We start from the raw sequence: 17,461 nt of genomic DNA, 5'->3' as shown, positions 1-17,461 counted from the left end.
CTCCAGCAGTTTCTTATATCTGAAAAAAATCCACATATTTTATTTTTTTATTTATTTGGGAAGAATAGAAGCCTCAAGAAAATGCTAGAAATTTTGTCCTTGGCAAAGCTATTTTAAATGAACTGATCCCCCCCTTGATATTGTATTCCTTAGAAAGGTAAAAAGTCTTCAGATCTAATGTATGAAGCTGCCTTATACTGAATCAGACCATTGGTCTGTCTAACTCAGTGTTCTGTATCCAATCACCTGTGCAGGAAAGGGAACAACATCACCCCTTGGTTTCTCCTCACTTCAGCTCCCCAGCCTGCACGGCTATTCCTTTGTGCAGGTCCTATAACCCCAAGTATAATCCTTCTGGGAGCTGGAAGAAGTTGCAGGAACAGAGAGCAAAAACAGGAAAACTGTGTGTGTTTTCCATGCATAGATAGTTGGTCACAAGCCAGTATTGCCTACTGTGATTAGGAGCTGCTCTCCAATGTCTCTTTGCTGCCTGAGATATTTGTAGCAAAAGTTGCTGAAGATTGAACCTGAGGCATGCAAAGCATATGCAGTGCCAGTTCCTTATGGCCCCTCCTCATTGCATGCATTATGGTTAGGTCATATTGAAAGTGTAAGTGATCACCCCTAGGATAGGTTTTGATTTACATTACATGGCCGGCATGCCCAGTTGTATGCGTGTAGCTCTCTTTAATTTGAATGAAACGTGCATGTGTAATTTGATGCTATTCAGCCTCTGATTTTCCCATAGTGCCGGGGTAGCATTTCCATTTTTGTTAAAGAAACTAAAATGATTGCTATAAAGACAGTGTTTTTATCTGTCATGGTGTCTGATATTAACATTCTTTCACTGTAACATTTTGCTACTGAATTAACTTTAAAAGCAGTTTTACTAATAGCCTGGAGAGTAATGTTAAGACACATAAGATAGTTTCATTGCTGAAGCTAGGTAAGTCTGGCCCTTTTAGCTGCCTAGATAGGAACTATGTAGGAAATAAGAGAAATTTAAATAAATACAGTGACCATGTCTCTGCTATGGGGCATGCTTCCTCTTATGCTAGATCTTCCATTTGAGCAAGGATTTCAATGACTATGGCGCAAAAGTAAGTGCTAGAGTGAGATGAAGCATGCTCCATGGCAGAGACTAGCATGTATGGAACTTGCAAACTCCTAGATACAGGTCCTTTGCGTCAATTTGTGCCTGTTACTGAGGTCTCCTCTGGCGAAAGCCTCACGTTAGCCCTGGCCTAGCTGAAATCAGAAACAGAAGGGTGTTAAAATGTTACTTCTGAACCTGATCCTTCGATTGTGGAGTTTATTTGTGATGATATTCTTAGGAGTATGTTAGGCTTCAAATCCAGATAACAGAGCTCTGATTACCCATATTTGTCCTGTTTCATTTCAGCACTATGCATGTACATCCATGCTTTCCCCAGCATTCTTAATCACATAGAAGAGCTTATATGTTTAGGGGGTTGCTGTAGATATTGGGTTGAACATGAAGAAGCCAGGGCCAGGGCCAGCAGGCGTAATCCAGCTCTTCTCTAAGCATGTTCTCAGAAGTGATTTTTTTAAACATTTGCATGGAGTTAAATAGCCCTACTGCTCTGGCAACTTTTATGTATTCACAGAACTTTGGGGGCTAGGGGACATGTCTTGTCTCCGCTATGAACACAGCAGTGTGCTTTTCAGGCCCACAAAGGGTGTTACTTGAATATAAAAGAAGAGAGATCCTATAGCATGCCAAACTTTGAACTGTTTTTTTTTTACCCCTCAACACCTCCAGGTCGACAGATCCCTCCCTTGGAAACTCATGAAAATGGCAATAGTGGAACAATCAAACTTGGGAAGCAAACTGCACAGACTACTAGGCGGTGCTGTTAAACCAACATGATCTGGTTTGATTTACTTGAAAATAAAATGACGTTCTTTGCTTATTTGTTGAGCAACAGACTTCAGAAACTCTATGACCAAGTATCTTGTTTAAAAGCATTAAGTTCAGTTGGTAGAAATACAAGGAATGATAGTAGAAAGGTCCTCAGACGAGGACAATCTACTTCTATAACAGTCTAATCATTTGTCTTGGATTATTGGAATTAATGGTCCAAACAAACGACTATTTGAAATAAGCCCTTTGTTTCACAATTTGTTGGCGTGGTAAATGTTAAATTCTGTACAAAACTCACTTATTTTTCATTACCATGCCCTGTTTCGGAACTAGTGCATTTATAATATGGAAATATAGTGCATAATATTTGAACTAACTGAAAAATGCATACTATTTTCTCTTCTTTCTTACCAGGTTTAACTTCCTTTGGCTTTCTTTTAAGAGCAGTTTTTAAAAGGTACAAGTTGGATAGCACATTGTGACAAAATTGATAAAATTAGTTAATCCAGTAACAGAAAAATAAATAATAAAACTGGTAATTTTAGCTTGAAGCCACTGTTTTTTCCCCCTCTATATTTGAAGAGTCAAAAATATTGGCTTGCAAACAACAATTGCTTTGAATTCAGCTCCATCTGGCAGGTGTATGATGGTATTAGAATCTGACAATAGTTGTCTCTTTCCTGCTAAGTGGTTTAATATTCACATGTGCCCTTTTCATAACAGGATAGGTTAAGTAGCTTTTACAAGAAATGGCTTTACGGTTATTGGTCTAGTGTTTGATGCTGATGATAGGTCTAAATAGATAGGGAAATAATTAATTGTACAATGTTAATAACATGTTATGGATTCCCATCTATTAGACAGGGTGGTAAGAACAATAGCACAGTGTGCAGTTTTGTACTGGCAAGCTAACTCCAGAGTTTTATAGATGGTTTGCCTTCAGTTGTTCAAAATAATGAAGTAAATAGAAGGGACATGTATACAGATGTTAACCAATGAAGAACCTTTAAAAAAACCCTCAATTTGTTGATACAGTTATTATAATTAATCCAAGCTGAAAAATTACAGAATTCAGGATCACTCCATCCTGTCTGGTGTTCTGGTACTTGGATGTCTACCTTAGAGTTCAAGAAAGTCAGAGGGCACAGGGGACAGTGAAGAGAGAATGACAAAAGTATGTCACTAACAGGGACAATTCCCCAGTCAACAGAGTTATATGTAATCTTTCACCTGAACAGGATTCCTCTGGTAGGTCTCTTTTTAAAATGTTAACATTAATCACATTTTGGGCCATTTTTAAAACGTTAACATTAATCACAATTTGGGTTGAGGAGAGCTATGTAAATAGTAGTACTTGTTTGCTGTTCAATTTTCTGATATACCCTACTAGGCGCAGGGGCAGACATTTTGTTTGTAAACCATAAGCACAGGTAGTTTGACAAACTTTGGAGGAGACAGAGGCAAACACTATGATTCCACATACACCCTCTCATCAGGGTTAAGTAGTACTACTTTAGGGAAAGAAAGACAAATTTTTGCATGCGTGCTATGGACACAGAAAGTACAGCAAATAGGTGAAAGGGATACAGGAAAATGCTGCATTTGTGCCTCCCCACCACTCAGAGGGTTTATTTCCTCTTTTATTGGCAGCGGAATTTTTCTATAGTGTAACAGAAAACAGAAAGCTTCTAAGACTACAGCTCTCAAATTACTTACACCAAAGCAACCTTCAAGACTTCTAAACCAGAGGTCACATTGAATAAGAGAAATATGATGGCATTGGATGGGCATATGCTGCCCTCAGGCACTGGGAAGCAGATATACCAGCTGCTGCATCCCAGTTCCACTGATGCCTGTCTCTCAGTCCCCAAATGTTCCTTTCCAGTGAAAAATATTTGCTCTGGAATCTCTTGTAGGCATACTTAAGGGAATGGAGCTTAAAGCTCAATAACTCTCTACAGTAGAGAGAAGACATTCTCTGTATATATGCTATACTGTGGTAAGTAAGGGGAGAGAGGAGGAGGATTTGCTAGTTCCTTTAAAGATTAAGTTGGTGTATGGCAACATGAAGGGCTGGCCATATCAGCCTTTATTTAGATATGCTTCCATCTATCATGCTTTCGTGTAACTAATGGTTCTTTCAGTTCTGAAAAAGACTGCATACATGAAAATAGCATTATCCAAATAAAAAACATGAAAAGAGCAGCATTATCTGCCACTGGCAGATTTGTGTAGAGGAAATATTGGTGCCCGTGGGCACCTCCAAATAGGTGCTAAATTACATGGCTGCTCCAATTCCTATGATGACTACAGCATTTGAATTGGTACTGCCGTATAAACCCTATGCTTCCAGGGAACTTGCAAAATCATTGCCTGTGTTTTGTTGATTCAGTTAGGTTTCTAGAAATGTGTGAATGTTTATTAACTTTCCTGCACCTGTATGTATGAGCCTAAAATAAAAAGGATTTGATCGTCCATAGCAGAATGCAGAACTGCAAACTACAGGCTTAATTTTCTGTAGTTGCTTTTTAATTCTGAGGTAAAAAAGACTCTTTAAGTATATTAAAAACTGCAAAAATATCCTAAGATTAAAATTACTGTATTATCACTTATAAGATAGAAAGCCCCCTAATGTAAGAGAGGTCATAGTTATGTATTTTATAGGAATAGCAGCTTCCGATTTAACAGGTATTGCCGCCTTTAACCAGCATAGAGATAATAGTAGAAACAAGAGCAGAGTTGTGTTTGGTTAGAAGCTACTCTGAATTTTGAACTTGGATTTAGTACTTTTGCATTCATGGTGCTATCTTCCATTATTTCTGGATGTGAGAGTATGTACATCTGTGTATATTTAAGTTTTTAGGATAGCAGAGCCACAGTCACCAAACACTGATGCATAGCAGAATCAGTGTTATGATAACATTACCATATGTTTGGAATGGGGTTGCTGTTTAACTAATTAAGAGACTCAAGGATCTAGTTTGGTGTTAAAATATGGCGCATCATGCCTGTATAATGCCAGTTGTAAGGGACTACATGACTACTGGTTTAAGGATAATGGCTTCATAATATGGCTCTGAGGTTATTGGCGGTGATTGCCCTCTCTTGCTCAATGACAGATTTCCAGTACCCGGAAACTATTACTGGTATTCAGATTTTGAATAGTGCCTTGAGCTGTGTTATTTGGCTGGATCAGAGAACAATAAGAGGAAAACTCTTGCATCTATAGTCAGTGTTATCTGATTATAGTACAAAAATTACCTAGCATGAGGCATGTCTCCTGGACTATTTTAACTGGAACAAAGACTAACAGAGCTAAAGCATAATCTTTAAATGTAGTATATCAGCTGGATGTTTAAGGTATTATTCTATATAATGAATATAGTGTTTCTGGAACCACATGGACTAGTTGCATTTTTGAGGGAGAAAAGGAAAAATGAACACACTCTTGATATGCTGAGTATGTATATTTGTCTGCCTCCTTTATTTAAGATACAAGGTTCTGACTACATGAGCTCATACATTTATGCACCTATACACTTAGTAGTTATTTTTACTGACTAACTGTAGTTTTAATACAAGAATACTACAGTCATAAGTACAATTGTAAGAAATGTCCCATTGAACTCAGTGGGATTTAGTTCCCTGTGAACATGTAAGTGTAATATGTTGTTAAACTTGTAGTAAGGATGATTTCAACTTTGAAATTATACAGGCTGAAGACTAATGCTAGTAGAAGAGAGGCTTTATCAGTATACTTACATTTATTTATAACAAGGAATGTCCCTATGAGAACATTCCAGGGGCCTAAATGATGGTGGAGAGGAAAGATCCTCTATCAACAGGCCACCTTCTACCTTTTCAGTATAGTAATAGAATTTGAAATGACATCCTTGCTACTCCATCATGCCCCTATCCCAAGTAAGGGTTGCCCATGCACACGTTTCTCATACATTAAACAGTCTGCAGGCGTTAACTTCGGGACCAGAGTGTGTTAGAATTACATTGGCCGAGCAGGAAATATTTCCCTCTCAACCAGTACATGGAGCTGCTTGGCAGGACAACTCTAGATAGTCCTGCTTGGTGGTTCCCTGCAAATGGAATCTATGCCTTTGCTGCCAAAATATATCATGAGGTGAGGAGAAACGAATTAAAAGTATGCATTTTTTTCTGAACCCCGTTTCCCACTGTGTCTTTGAAATGTCATCAGAATTCACTTGAATGTTATATACTTGTTCCTTAGAAATGTTAAAATGGAATAATGAGCAACACATACCAGCAACTGATAGAATCATACCCTTTCTCCCAACTAAATAATCAGATCTCCTCTGCCTCCTGCATGCGCACATGCATTCACGCACGCACGCACACAAAGTACCATCAGATAGGTCTAGAATGCTTAATTCTAGTACAGGTCAATAGTACTCAGTAGAAACTATTCTCTCATTTTTTCACCTGGCGTGATAGCTTTTCAGTGCCTTTTGGCATGTGACTTTCACATATATGTATAGTAAATTGAGTACAGATTGCCTTAATCTGCCTTAATTGCTTAAATTTAAACCAATAATTAAATGCCAGTGTTATGCTTTGTGCTATGACTCTACATGGTTTATGAAAGGGCTGTGACTGGGCTGGACCCATTGATAGTTATGTATAGAATGTTACACTATGGTAATACGTTTGTTCTATATTTTTATTGCATGATCACAAACATGGTTTGTGCCTAAAGTAATTATTTTTAATTCTATAATGGGTGATACTAATTTGTTAATTTTTATGATTCTTGGTCTTTCTGTATACAACAAAAATAAAGGTGACTAAAGAACATCACAAAATGCATTCGTATTTGTGCAAAAGAAATTTTATTTATTATTTATTTTATTTTATCGTATTTATATTCCGCCCTCCCCGCAAGTAGACTCAGGGCGGATAACAACATTAAAACGTTTAAAATATTTCATATAAAACATTGTACAAAGATATTAAAATAGCCGTACTCTTTTCTTGATGGCGGCAATACCGTTGATTACAAAAAGTGCCACAGTGCAGTTGAACATAGCAGCAGTTTAAGAACAGTGGTGGGCAGCTCTCATAGGGAGGGGAGTAGATGTTGTATCCTCCAGCCAGTGGAGGCCCAGCCTCGGCCATAAGCTGACACATACGTGTCAGGTAAGTCTGGTTCCTCCACCCAAATACACATTAGACTATTAGATTGACTATTAGATTGAGTATACAATAATAATTTTCAAATGATGATAGAATTTCTTCAAATATGAGCCATCAAAATATGATTGCTACCATTTCTTCTTCATTTTGAAATAAAACAGAAAATAATTGCATGTCCAAATTCTGTTTTGAGAGATAGAAGGTGACAATGTTATGCACTTTTCTGCTGAACTCGTTTTACTTTAGTGAAAACATAAGTAGAATCTGATAGAATCTTTCATTGCCAAGATAAACTGAACAATCCACTATCATTGGTAGTAATTAAAATGGTACATGTCCTTGCACCTTGACCAGGAACTAAATACTGCCCCCCATAAACTGCCAGCTTTTCTGCAGTCAGCTTATTCCTGACTTTCTTAGCAGTTGATCCACAAGCATTAAAATCAGTTTGTGTATGGTTCTTCCAAACATCTGCCCTCATTTTACATTTTTACAGTTGTGTAGGTGGTTTATTTTCTTCCTTACATACCTTAAATAATCGGGATTTTCAAGCGAAGATGTTGTCATTGGTGGTGTCATTGGTGATGTCCAGCAAACCCCTCCTATTTTTTGTGCATGCGTATATCAGTATATTGATATAAAGGCTGAATTTTATTTAAAAAGTAGAAAATACACTGGCCATCTTTGTATGGGGAAGCCTAAAAAGAAAGCAGCTCCACCACCCATACCTAAGCCCCCCCCCATCCAAACCAGAGAGACCTGCCTGTGCTGACCAAGAGCCAGGAGATGTAGGTTGGCACTGGTGGGGCAAACCAACCTCTGTTGGGATGGAGTGCAGAGCAGCAGTAGCTGTGTGCATTTCAAACCAAGCTGCCTTTTCTGGTGCCAGAAGTGACCACCACCAATCTGGGCCAACATGGCTTTTGTGATTTTTTTTAATCTTTAATTTCATATTGCTATATTGACCTACCATAATACATGCAGCAGGTTCTCTGAATTCCTAGTTTTCATTTTTCTTTAAAGCAAGTCTCTAGCCTTTTCCCTTGGAGAGTTATGCCTTTTCCCTTTTATCTCCACAATGGAATGGGCTAGAGACTTTCTAAAAAAATGAAAGCTGGGGATTCAACAGGTTAATAGATTAATATTACAACAACAGGTTAATAGATCAATATTTACAGATGTTTAAAAAAAGATTGAAAACAAAACCAGAAGTGGGAAGGTGGTGGGGAAGAGTGCTTCAGTGATGTCCAAACATCAGAAAGTGGGTTGGAGGTGGGTGGGAATGAGTGGGACAAACAAAACTGAAACAAACATTATGCACAAGAAAAATTGACTCAAAATCAGCTTCCAGAAAATGATCATGATAAAAGTGGTCTCAAAAGAACTAGAGAACAGGGGAAAACTAAAGTGAAAACTAAAGGCAATAAAATATGTCTGGAAATTGGGATAAATCGAAGTAGTATGGGGCCAGAACCAATGGGAAAAAACCTGTGTGGAAAACTCTTGCAATGTATTCAACTATGGTACAGTTTAATTTCATATTTAGCATGCTGTTAAAATGCTTTAGACTACTGGTACTCACTCTGGCTCACAGAGTGCCACATTAACAATAACCATCAGCCAAAAGGGCCACGTTCACCTCCATTCCTGGTATGTCCGCACCTGCATGGAAGCTCTCAACTACCCATTCCTCTGACTGTGGAAATCACCTGCCAACCAGACAAAGGGCTTGCCCACTTCCTTGAAACATGGGGCAGATGTTTCAGTAGGGAACAGTGCTTGGAAGAACCACAAGTGGCATGTCAAAGAGCCACATATGGCTCCCAAGCTACTATCAGCACCTTAGGGTGTGGATACATTCCAAAACCATTTTTTCCTGATGATTAATGGTGATTTTGAGCTCTCGGAATAGGGTGCAACAGATAAGCATCAGAACTGCATATGCTTTTTCAAACTTTAAGCAGTTTTCAAACTTCTTAAAGCGGTACTGCTTCTCAACTTACACAAAATAATGCCATGCTTTTTCCCACCTCCCCAGCATAAAAAACAAGAATCTCTTATCAGTTAACACTTAACAATTTTATAATTTTATTTTTCATGTTTAACATTCATATATAGTCATCAGTGAGCAACTGGCTGTATTTAAACCAATTCATACATTATGTAATGACAAATCCAAATTTGCCACTGAACCGTCTCTTCCAGGTCACTCAGCTCCTTGTCTTCTTTCCTGCCCTTGATACCCTCCTGCAAGAGAGCCCACAGTTAGGGAACCACTTGATATACAATGGCTTAAAGTGTAATACCATATTTAGTGGCAGAATTTACCTCTCATAAGCACTATGTGGAAATTTTGGAGTGCCATTCTGCACCAAAAGATATTATGTATGGATACAATGCTTTTTTAGGATGGAGGTGGAAGCTGCGTAACTCGGTACTTCCAGAAGAAGCCAATGGATGGCAGAAGATTACTCTAGATCAAGCGTGGGAGAGAAAGTAGTGCCTAATGCTTTTCCTTATTGGGCTATCATGAAGACAGAAGCTGCATCTGAGGAATGTTTCCAGTTCTGCTGGGACCTGACAACATTGAGGAATGGAACAAACTACGATAAAATATAAGCAAGAGCAACACAACTATTTCTTAGTTTTGATGATATTCCTAATGTTTGTCTCAAGGGATTACAAAAGAATACAAGCTTTAACGGAAGAAAGAGTTCAAGACATCACATACCATGTATCAATTGCAAGCTGCAATCTAGCAAGTTGTCATTAGTATCACCCACACAGTGGCCATATGAATAATTCACAAGATGACTGTCAGAGATTCCATCTATAAAACTATACAAGCTTTCTACTGGTTGAAAAGGAACTAAATATTTCATAAATCATCTCAGATAAAAATGCAAGAATAGTATTTCATGGTATAGTACCAGTTGCATACAAATGGAATATATTAGCAAATGTAGAATAAAGGTAGATAAACATATTTCTGGCCCAAAATGTATTACCTGAATAATTGATCTCCTAATTTTGAATCAAAGGAATATTATTGCAAAGTCATCTTTCAGATTTACAGATTAATTGTTATACTGGCAATATATGAATACATACATGTTTTATACTGGATTAAACCAGTTGGTCTCTCAAGGTCAGATTTATTGACTCAGATTGGCAGCAGCTTTTCAGGGTCTTGGTCTTTACCTACTTCCAGATCTTCACCATTCCCGCAGTTTCCAGAACCTAAAATTTCACACCAGTGCTTGAACTGACACCCTTGACTTTGAAGATTCTAAAAATCTCTATTTATAACTAATTTTTACATTTGTAACTAATTTGTTTACATTATAGTCCACCTTTCTTACTGATGCAGAGGAGTTAGCCGTGTTAGTCTGTGGTAGCAAAATCAAAAAGAGTCCAGTAGCACCTTTAAGACTAACCAATTTTATTGTAGCATAAGCTTTCGAGAATCAAGTTCTCTTCGTCAGATGCATGGTACAGAAACTGGTCAAATATAGAAGAGGAGGGGGGAGAAGGTTGCTGTAGTTCAACAAAAACCTTTCAAAAACAAAATCCAACGGGAGGCTGCTGAATTGGAATTCATATGCAAATTTGACTCTGTCAAGCTGGGACTGAATAGGGACTATGAATGGTTATCACATTATCACAGGTAACAGATTTCCTTTACAGAGGCGGGGTCTGGGGGAGCCCAGTGGCACCTGGCGTGGGCTTCCGGGGACCACAGTTCTCTTTGTCAGATGCATCTGACAGGGAGAGCTGTGGTTATCGAAGGCTTATACTACATTGGAATTGGATGGTCTGGTTGTTTTGCTGCTACAAACCAACATGGCAAACTCTTTTGAAGCCTCACACAAGCCAATTAATCTCCATACCAAGAGGAGATGTTTACATTTACTAGCAAATGAATGTTTTGGTTACATCCCTCTCTCTTCCCCCCCTAACTGCATCTTCTGTCTCCTCCCCTTCTCCCCCCTCCTCTTCTATATTTGACCAGTTTCTGTACCATGCATCTGACGAAGAGAACTTGATTCTTGAAAGCTTATGCTACAATAAAATTGGTTAGTCTTAAAGGTGCTACTGGACTCTTTTTGATCTTTCTTACCGAGACTCAAGATAGCATACACAGTGAGAGTCAGTACAGTCAATTTTAAAGACATGTCAATAAACAATGATCTAGGTAAGGTAAGGTGCAGTACGAAACACTCCCATGATGCTTGTATAATTTTGCAGAATGTGTAAAACAACTGTTTAGGAGGGCATTTGCACAAAGGGATGTAAAATGGAATTCTGTAGAAGGGCAATTTCTATGTAGGTAATAACTGTTTTAATTTTAACTGCATGTAAAAGGGCAAGCCTTTTTCTTCCCCTTTCTGGTTCTACCCTCCTACTACATTGTTATACTCTTCTAATTTCCACGTAGTTTGATGTTAGAATCATCTTATATTTTATTCACATGGTGAAGTTTGTTTTTAAACCCATCTTTATATTATTTTACATTAGCAATATATGTTTGACAAAACATCGTCATTTTCCATTTTTTCCAACATTTTAATTGCAGTTAAATGTAGCAATGTGCTCTGTGTATGTGTGTGAATATAATGTATATAGAGAAGTGAAAACTGATTATTGTATTAATAAAGGTATTTGTAAATAGGCCTCTTGTTTTCCTTTATACCCAAGGAGAGCAACCATATGCATGTGTGTGTGTTTAATACATATATTACTCCTTATTCCTGTTGTACCAAATCCTGAATTGGAAAGAGATATGGAAGCTGTTGGATCAGAAGAAAAAATGCAGGAAGGAGAAGTAAGTGTGAGAAGATTTAATTCAAAAGGTAGTAATATTATATTTGCTTAAATATAAGCAAAATTTCTTTATTACATTTCCTCATATTGTATCATATATGTAGCCAAAGTGTGATTTTAAAGTCCAGTAAAATGAGAGGGGGATCTGACAAAGCTATGGACAGGTTTAAAATGAATGGCATGCTGCAACATCTAATTATTTTGATGTGAATCCCGTACACTTGACAAGAGGCTACTGTTAGGACAATACAAGGAACAGAATGGTTTCTAATTGGCAAGGATGTATTTTACTATCTGTTCAATCTATATGCGGAATATATATAGAAAGATGGATTAGATTTAGATGAAGGTGGAGTGAAAATTGGTGGAAGGAACAATAACAATCTGAGTTGATGACATTACTGGCAGAAAATAGTAAAGATTTTAAATACTACTGGTGAAGCTTAATGGTGAAGCAGGATTACAACTGAACATCAAGACAAAAATAATGACTTCTGAGAAATTATACAACTTAAAGGATGACAATGAAGAAACTGAAATTGTAAAAGATTTTATAAAAGTTGGTTCAATCATCAACCAAAACAGAGACAGCGATCAAGAAATCAGAATGAGACTGACAGTGCAATCCTATGCAGAGTTACACCGGTCTAAGCCCATTGAAGTCAATGGCCTTAGACTGGAGTAACTCTCCATAGGATTGCACTGTTAAGTCTTGGAAAGGCTGCCATGAAGGTACTAGAAAAGATCATTTAAGTGTAAGGAAATGTTGCTAAGGACCAAGACCTAGATAATTCACACGACGGTATTCCCTGTTACTTTGTGTGGATGTAAAACTTGGAAAATGAAAGTTAACAGGAAGAAAATTGATTCATTTGAAACTTGGTGGAGGAGAGGGTGGACACTATGGACCCTCCCCACAAAAGAAAAATAAATTTGTACTAGATCAAACCAAGGCAAAATTCTCCCTAGAAGGTAAAATGACAAAATTGAGGCTTTTGTACTTGGTCACATCATGAAAAGACACTGAAAAAGACTATGCTAGGAGAAGTTGAAGGCAGCCGGAAAAGAAAGACCCTGAGCTGGCTTGACTTAATAAAGGAAGCCAGGGCGTTTAGCAAGACCTGAGCAAGGGCTGTCAATGATGGGAGGTTTTGAAGGTCATTAATTCATAGGGGGTCACCATAAGTGGGAAGTGACTTGAGCCCACATAGCATGCACACAAGTTGGTTAGGTATAAATTAAGAAACTTATTGGTGGCGCTATGATTTCAAGACAGGTGAGATGGTCTCCTGTGGCCAGCCTCTTGTTGAATACAATTAATTTTGCTATTTAACCTGATCGACCTATCGCACCGGGAGAGACATCTACCAGGAAAGTAACAAGTGCCTTGAAGGAAACGGGCATGCCAACAGGCAGTAGGTTTACAAACCTTCTGGAGCTCTCTCAGTGAAGGAACATCCGCGGCAGAGAGGAGATGTTACTCAGGAGACTACAATTCCCAGCATGCGCCGCCCCAAGACCGATCACAGAAGCTCAAGATCGTCCTACATAGTGGGAGTCACAGTCGGCCTTTCTATTACGTTGGAAGAGCCCGTTGCCTCTTTTGAAGCCGTTTTCCCTTCCGGTTTCCGTTCTCCTCCCCTCACTTCCCCCAATCGCAGCCCTGCTCCCCGGACCGCGTAAAAGAAGCCCCTCTCCTGCAAGCTGTCAACGGACGTACGAAGGGATAGGGGATGGAGCCGGTCGTGGTGCGCGCCCCTACTAGGCCTACGTGCGCGTGCTAGAACGAGACGGCGTCTGTCGTGCCCGCGCTGGTAAATGGCGTTGATCGCAGTGCGCTGGGCAGACGCGCGGAGTGTCTAGCGAGCCGGTCCTTACTGGGGAGGGGGGGGTTAAAGGCGAGAGACGCGCGCGCCCGCGCGCCCCCGTCCGTCCTTCCGCGCGCGCGCCCTGTGAGAACGAGGAGGAGGAGGAGGCGGCCCAGGGTGCTGCCGCTGCTCCTTCTACTACTCTGCTCAGTTCTTCGCCGTTCCTTTCTCCCCTGACCGGAGTGTCCTCTCATCCCCAGGGCTGAGCGAACGCGTGAACGACGATGGCGGCCGCCGGGGCTCTGGCCAAGCACGAACAGATCCTGGTGCTCGATCCGCCCACCGACCTCAAATTCAAAGGTACTACAGAATTATCAACCCGGGGGTGGGGTGGGGAGGAAGCTGCACGAGTGGGAGGAATGACTGCCGAAGAAGGGCAATGCCGGGGGGCGGGGGGGAGGGGCAGGGGCCGCTTCGCCGCCTCCCGGTCCCCCGAGCAGACCGAGGGCCTCGCCTTGGGCCTAGGCGGGCGGGGTGGGACTAGTCCCTGCCGGCTCCAGAGGCTGGATGGGAGGTTGGAGTCGGAGAACGGGACGAGGCGTCGCCGTCGCCATCTTGCTCTCTTCCCTTCGCTCTCCTTCGGCTCCCCCTCCCCCGGTCGGTGTGCGGTGGCGAGCAGCAACGACGGAGCCTTCTCTGGGCTCTTCTCGCCCTAACCAACAGGGCCCCCGAGGAAGAGAAGGAGCCGGTCTGGGCTGTCTGCAGAGCCGGCCTCGGGAATTGTCAGATCCCCCCCCCCCCTGTTTCTTCTGCAGCCTTTCGGTCGTGCCTCTCTAGCCTGGCCCTTGGGCGAAATCTGCTCCCCCCTCCCCATTAATTTGCCATGGGGCGAGGTGGCTGCTGTTTCGGGGGTGAAATTGAAGGGGAGGCCCCGGCCGCTCGCACGACGCCCCCTTCCCCGCCTTTCGCCTGGCGAGGCCCAAAATGCTGTTTCTTGGCTTGTCTTCTGTATATGAGCAGGGAAGAGCCTCTCGGACTTGAGTTCTCAGGCTAGGCCTCTCCGTTTTCCGTAGGAGGGCTCCCTCCCCACTGGTTTTGAAATGACATCTGATCCCTCAGTTCTCTCGCACTTCCATGTGGTGAACCTATGGTAAAGCGGTGATATCTTTGCACCAACGCCCTGTACTGTGTCATTTGGGAGCTGCTGTCTTGAAACTGGAGACTCTACTTTAGCTAAATGACACTGTACTATTATTGTTTAAATAATTAAAAGACAGCTGCAAAGGTTGCTCTGCAAAACCGCCCTCGAGTCTTAAGAATCCTAGAAAAATAAGTGATGTTTCTGTGCTTTGATTATGTTGGCCTCTCAGACTGCCATAGTATGTTCCAGTTACCTCCATGAGCAGCAGCAGTGAAAACTGTCAGATTATAATAGAATAGCCAAGAGTCTTGGAAGTTAACTATTGCAACAAAACAAACTTCATACTTTTGCAGTTCTACCATATCTTAGTTTTAGGTTTGGTGGGTGGCCTTAGAAACCATCCCCACACAAGAGTCAGTTGCCCACTTGAAATGGAAGTAAGTTTAGCTTAATTGGCAGAGTGGTTGGATTAGGTATAGGGTGGGCTATAAACAATAATTAGAAATTCTCTTACCCGACTTGAACTTTTAAAACACTGGACTGTCATATGAAAGAACGTCAGTTATTGGTGAATTTAATGTGAAATCCAAAGTGGGCAAACCTGGATTACCTGGATTATTAAGCAACCTGTTTATTAAAATTATCTCTTAGCACTAACGTTCATCAGAAAAGGGGGTGGAAATTGTCTCCTTGTTGCTATAACACTGAAACATTTAATTCAGAATATATTTTGTGTAAATGTGGTGGAAGCACCATGGAATCAAGTCATTAAAAAGCTTGAATGATTCCTTGGTTCTCAGAAGGCAACTTTGTTACAGAGATTAGTTCCAGGTAATGTACCATCTGATCCTATGTGTGGCTACTCGCTGAACTCGGGCAGTGAGGTTTACTTCCTGTTAGTATGCATAGATTTGCTGGCATAAATTCTGTAGCAATCCCTGTAGCTGTGTTTTTTGCATTACTTGTTACCCCATTTTAAGACTTAAAGCTTTTTTATTAAAGGAGAGGGATTGACATGATGTTGAAACGAATGCTGTTTTTAAAATCATTTTGAAAGGTGTTCTAAGCTAGCATGCTTACATTTTTCTTTATACTGTTTTTCACCAAACTGAACAGAAATGTAGACCATGCTGCACACCATTTCTTCAGTGTATGCTGCTCGCTTTCTTGTTAGTTCAGTGAAAGTTCATGTTTTTGTAGAATCTACACCATAAAGCTATGCTGCTTCCAGACAGTGGCTCTGTTATACTGTTCCTGAACAGCTCAGTAGTAAAGCATCTGCTTTGCATGTATGAGGCCTCCCATTTAATCACTGGCACCTTCATCTGCAGTATTTCAGGTGGCAGAGCTGGGAAAGGTCTCTGCCTGACTCTTCAGAAGTGCACAGGAGTTGGCTAGTTGGATTTGGCTTGATTTTGACCTATCTTCAAAAGTAAATTGCAAAACTGGAATAAATGCAGAAGAGGACAGCCAAGATGATCAAGGGGTTAGGCCAAATTTCCTGCAACGAAAGGCTGAAGAGTCTGGGACTTTTAGAAAAAGATGGTAGGTGGCACATGATGATAGAGGTTAATAAAATTATGCATAGTGTAGAGAAAGTAAAGGAGGGAAGCTTATTCTCCCTTTCCTGTAATGCTAGAACTTGGGAGCAATAAAGATTATAGGTAGTAGATACAGGACAGACAAAAGGAAATCTTATTCACAAGTAATTAAATTGTGTAATTTGCTGCTGGTAGTTGTAAGCTGCCACAAGCAGGTCTCTGGAGAGGCAGCATATATATTTTCTTAATAAATAATATATTGATGGCCACAAGCATAGGTGACTTTAATAGGGTATTAGGCAGGTTCACAGCTACTCACATGGTGAGTAAAGGGAACCTCCATATTTAGAGGCAGTAAATATTTGAAACTCAGTTCTATGAGACAACACTGGGGTGGGGGGCTTGGCCTCTATTGCCTTGTTTATTGGCCCTCCAGAGCAATTGATTGGCTGCTGTATGAAACCAGACTAGGAGGACCACTGATCCAGCAGGGCCATTCTTAGGGGTAAGCAAAGATGGAGATGGATCCATGTAGTATAATTTTAAATGTACTTAAACTATAGTCTTGATTTTGTGATAATTTACTTCTAGTTCAGTGCAGGTTCAAATCCTGCACTCTGCTATGAAGCTCACAGGCTAACCCTGAAATGAAATGATGAGTGGAAAACTGTGTATGATGTCCTGAGCTCCCTGGAGAGCAAAAGTAGGCTAAAAATGTAATAGCTCAGTAAGCTTGCTTGCTTATGTTGGAACATATGTAACCTACTTTTTTTCTAAGGAGCTCAGGTTGGCATACATCACTTACCCCTTCTTCATTAGAAGAGCACTCTTGACAAGATAATATTACAGTGCTCATAAAGCAAGGTTAGTGAATAGACCTGCTAAATTACTTGTTCCTGAGTCTCACTGGCATTTGTATGAGATGATCTGTAGTCATTGCCTGTATGTGTATAAGATATTATGTATAAAGATATTTAATCTTGTTGCAAAATAAAAAGTTCTGGTCACTGCCTAATCCAGAACCTGATTAAGGTGTCTTTTTGCCATAATATTAAAACAGACCTCCCTAACAAATAAGTACTTAGGATCAGGAATA

At 40.3% G+C, this 17,461-nt stretch overlaps 2 protein-coding genes and 1 long non-coding RNA gene across 6 annotated transcripts in view; 2 read left to right on the top strand and 1 right to left on the bottom strand.

Moving 5' to 3' along the window:
- Positions 1 to 6,703, top strand: part of RAB31 (RAB31, member RAS oncogene family) — a 72,539-nt gene extending 65,836 nt beyond the window's left edge. The window contains exon 7 of the mRNA XM_054984687.1: positions 1,784 to 6,703. Within this exon, the coding sequence (XP_054840662.1) occupies positions 1,784 to 1,881 (98 nt within the window). The 3' untranslated portion in view covers positions 1,882 to 6,703. The remainder of the gene's footprint in view (positions 1 to 1,783) is intronic.
- A 2,449-nt stretch (positions 6,704 to 9,152) lies between these two features.
- On the bottom strand, positions 9,153 to 13,527 carry LOC129333195 (uncharacterized). Its single transcript, XR_008597405.1, has 3 exons — positions 13,305 to 13,527; positions 10,163 to 10,291; positions 9,153 to 9,298 (listed from the first exon to the last, which is right to left on the bottom strand). It is a non-coding gene; the product is annotated as an uncharacterized LOC129333195 (long non-coding RNA).
- A 41-nt stretch (positions 13,528 to 13,568) lies between these two features.
- The window catches only part of VAPA (VAMP associated protein A), a 39,616-nt gene continuing 35,723 nt past the window's right edge, over positions 13,569 to 17,461 (top strand). Inside the window, exons 1-2 of one of the 4 annotated variants that reach the window (XM_054984686.1) lie at positions 13,569 to 13,591; positions 13,944 to 14,043. In XM_054984686.1, coding sequence (XP_054840661.1) covers positions 13,968 to 14,043 — 76 coding nt within the window. In that variant the 5' untranslated portion in view covers positions 13,569 to 13,591; positions 13,944 to 13,967. Of the gene's footprint in view, positions 13,690 to 13,721; positions 14,044 to 17,461 lie in introns of those variants that run through there. The other 3 variants (XM_054984683.1, XM_054984685.1, XM_054984684.1) reach the window with 3 other exon arrangements.

This window comes from Eublepharis macularius, chromosome 7 (assembly GCF_028583425.1).
Source record: "Eublepharis macularius isolate TG4126 chromosome 7, MPM_Emac_v1.0, whole genome shotgun sequence".
In the NCBI taxonomy this organism is placed as follows: Eukaryota; Metazoa; Chordata; class Lepidosauria; order Squamata; family Eublepharidae; genus Eublepharis; species Eublepharis macularius.
The sequence above is the reverse complement of the archived record's forward strand: the minus strand, read 5'-3'. Positions and strand labels throughout refer to the sequence as shown.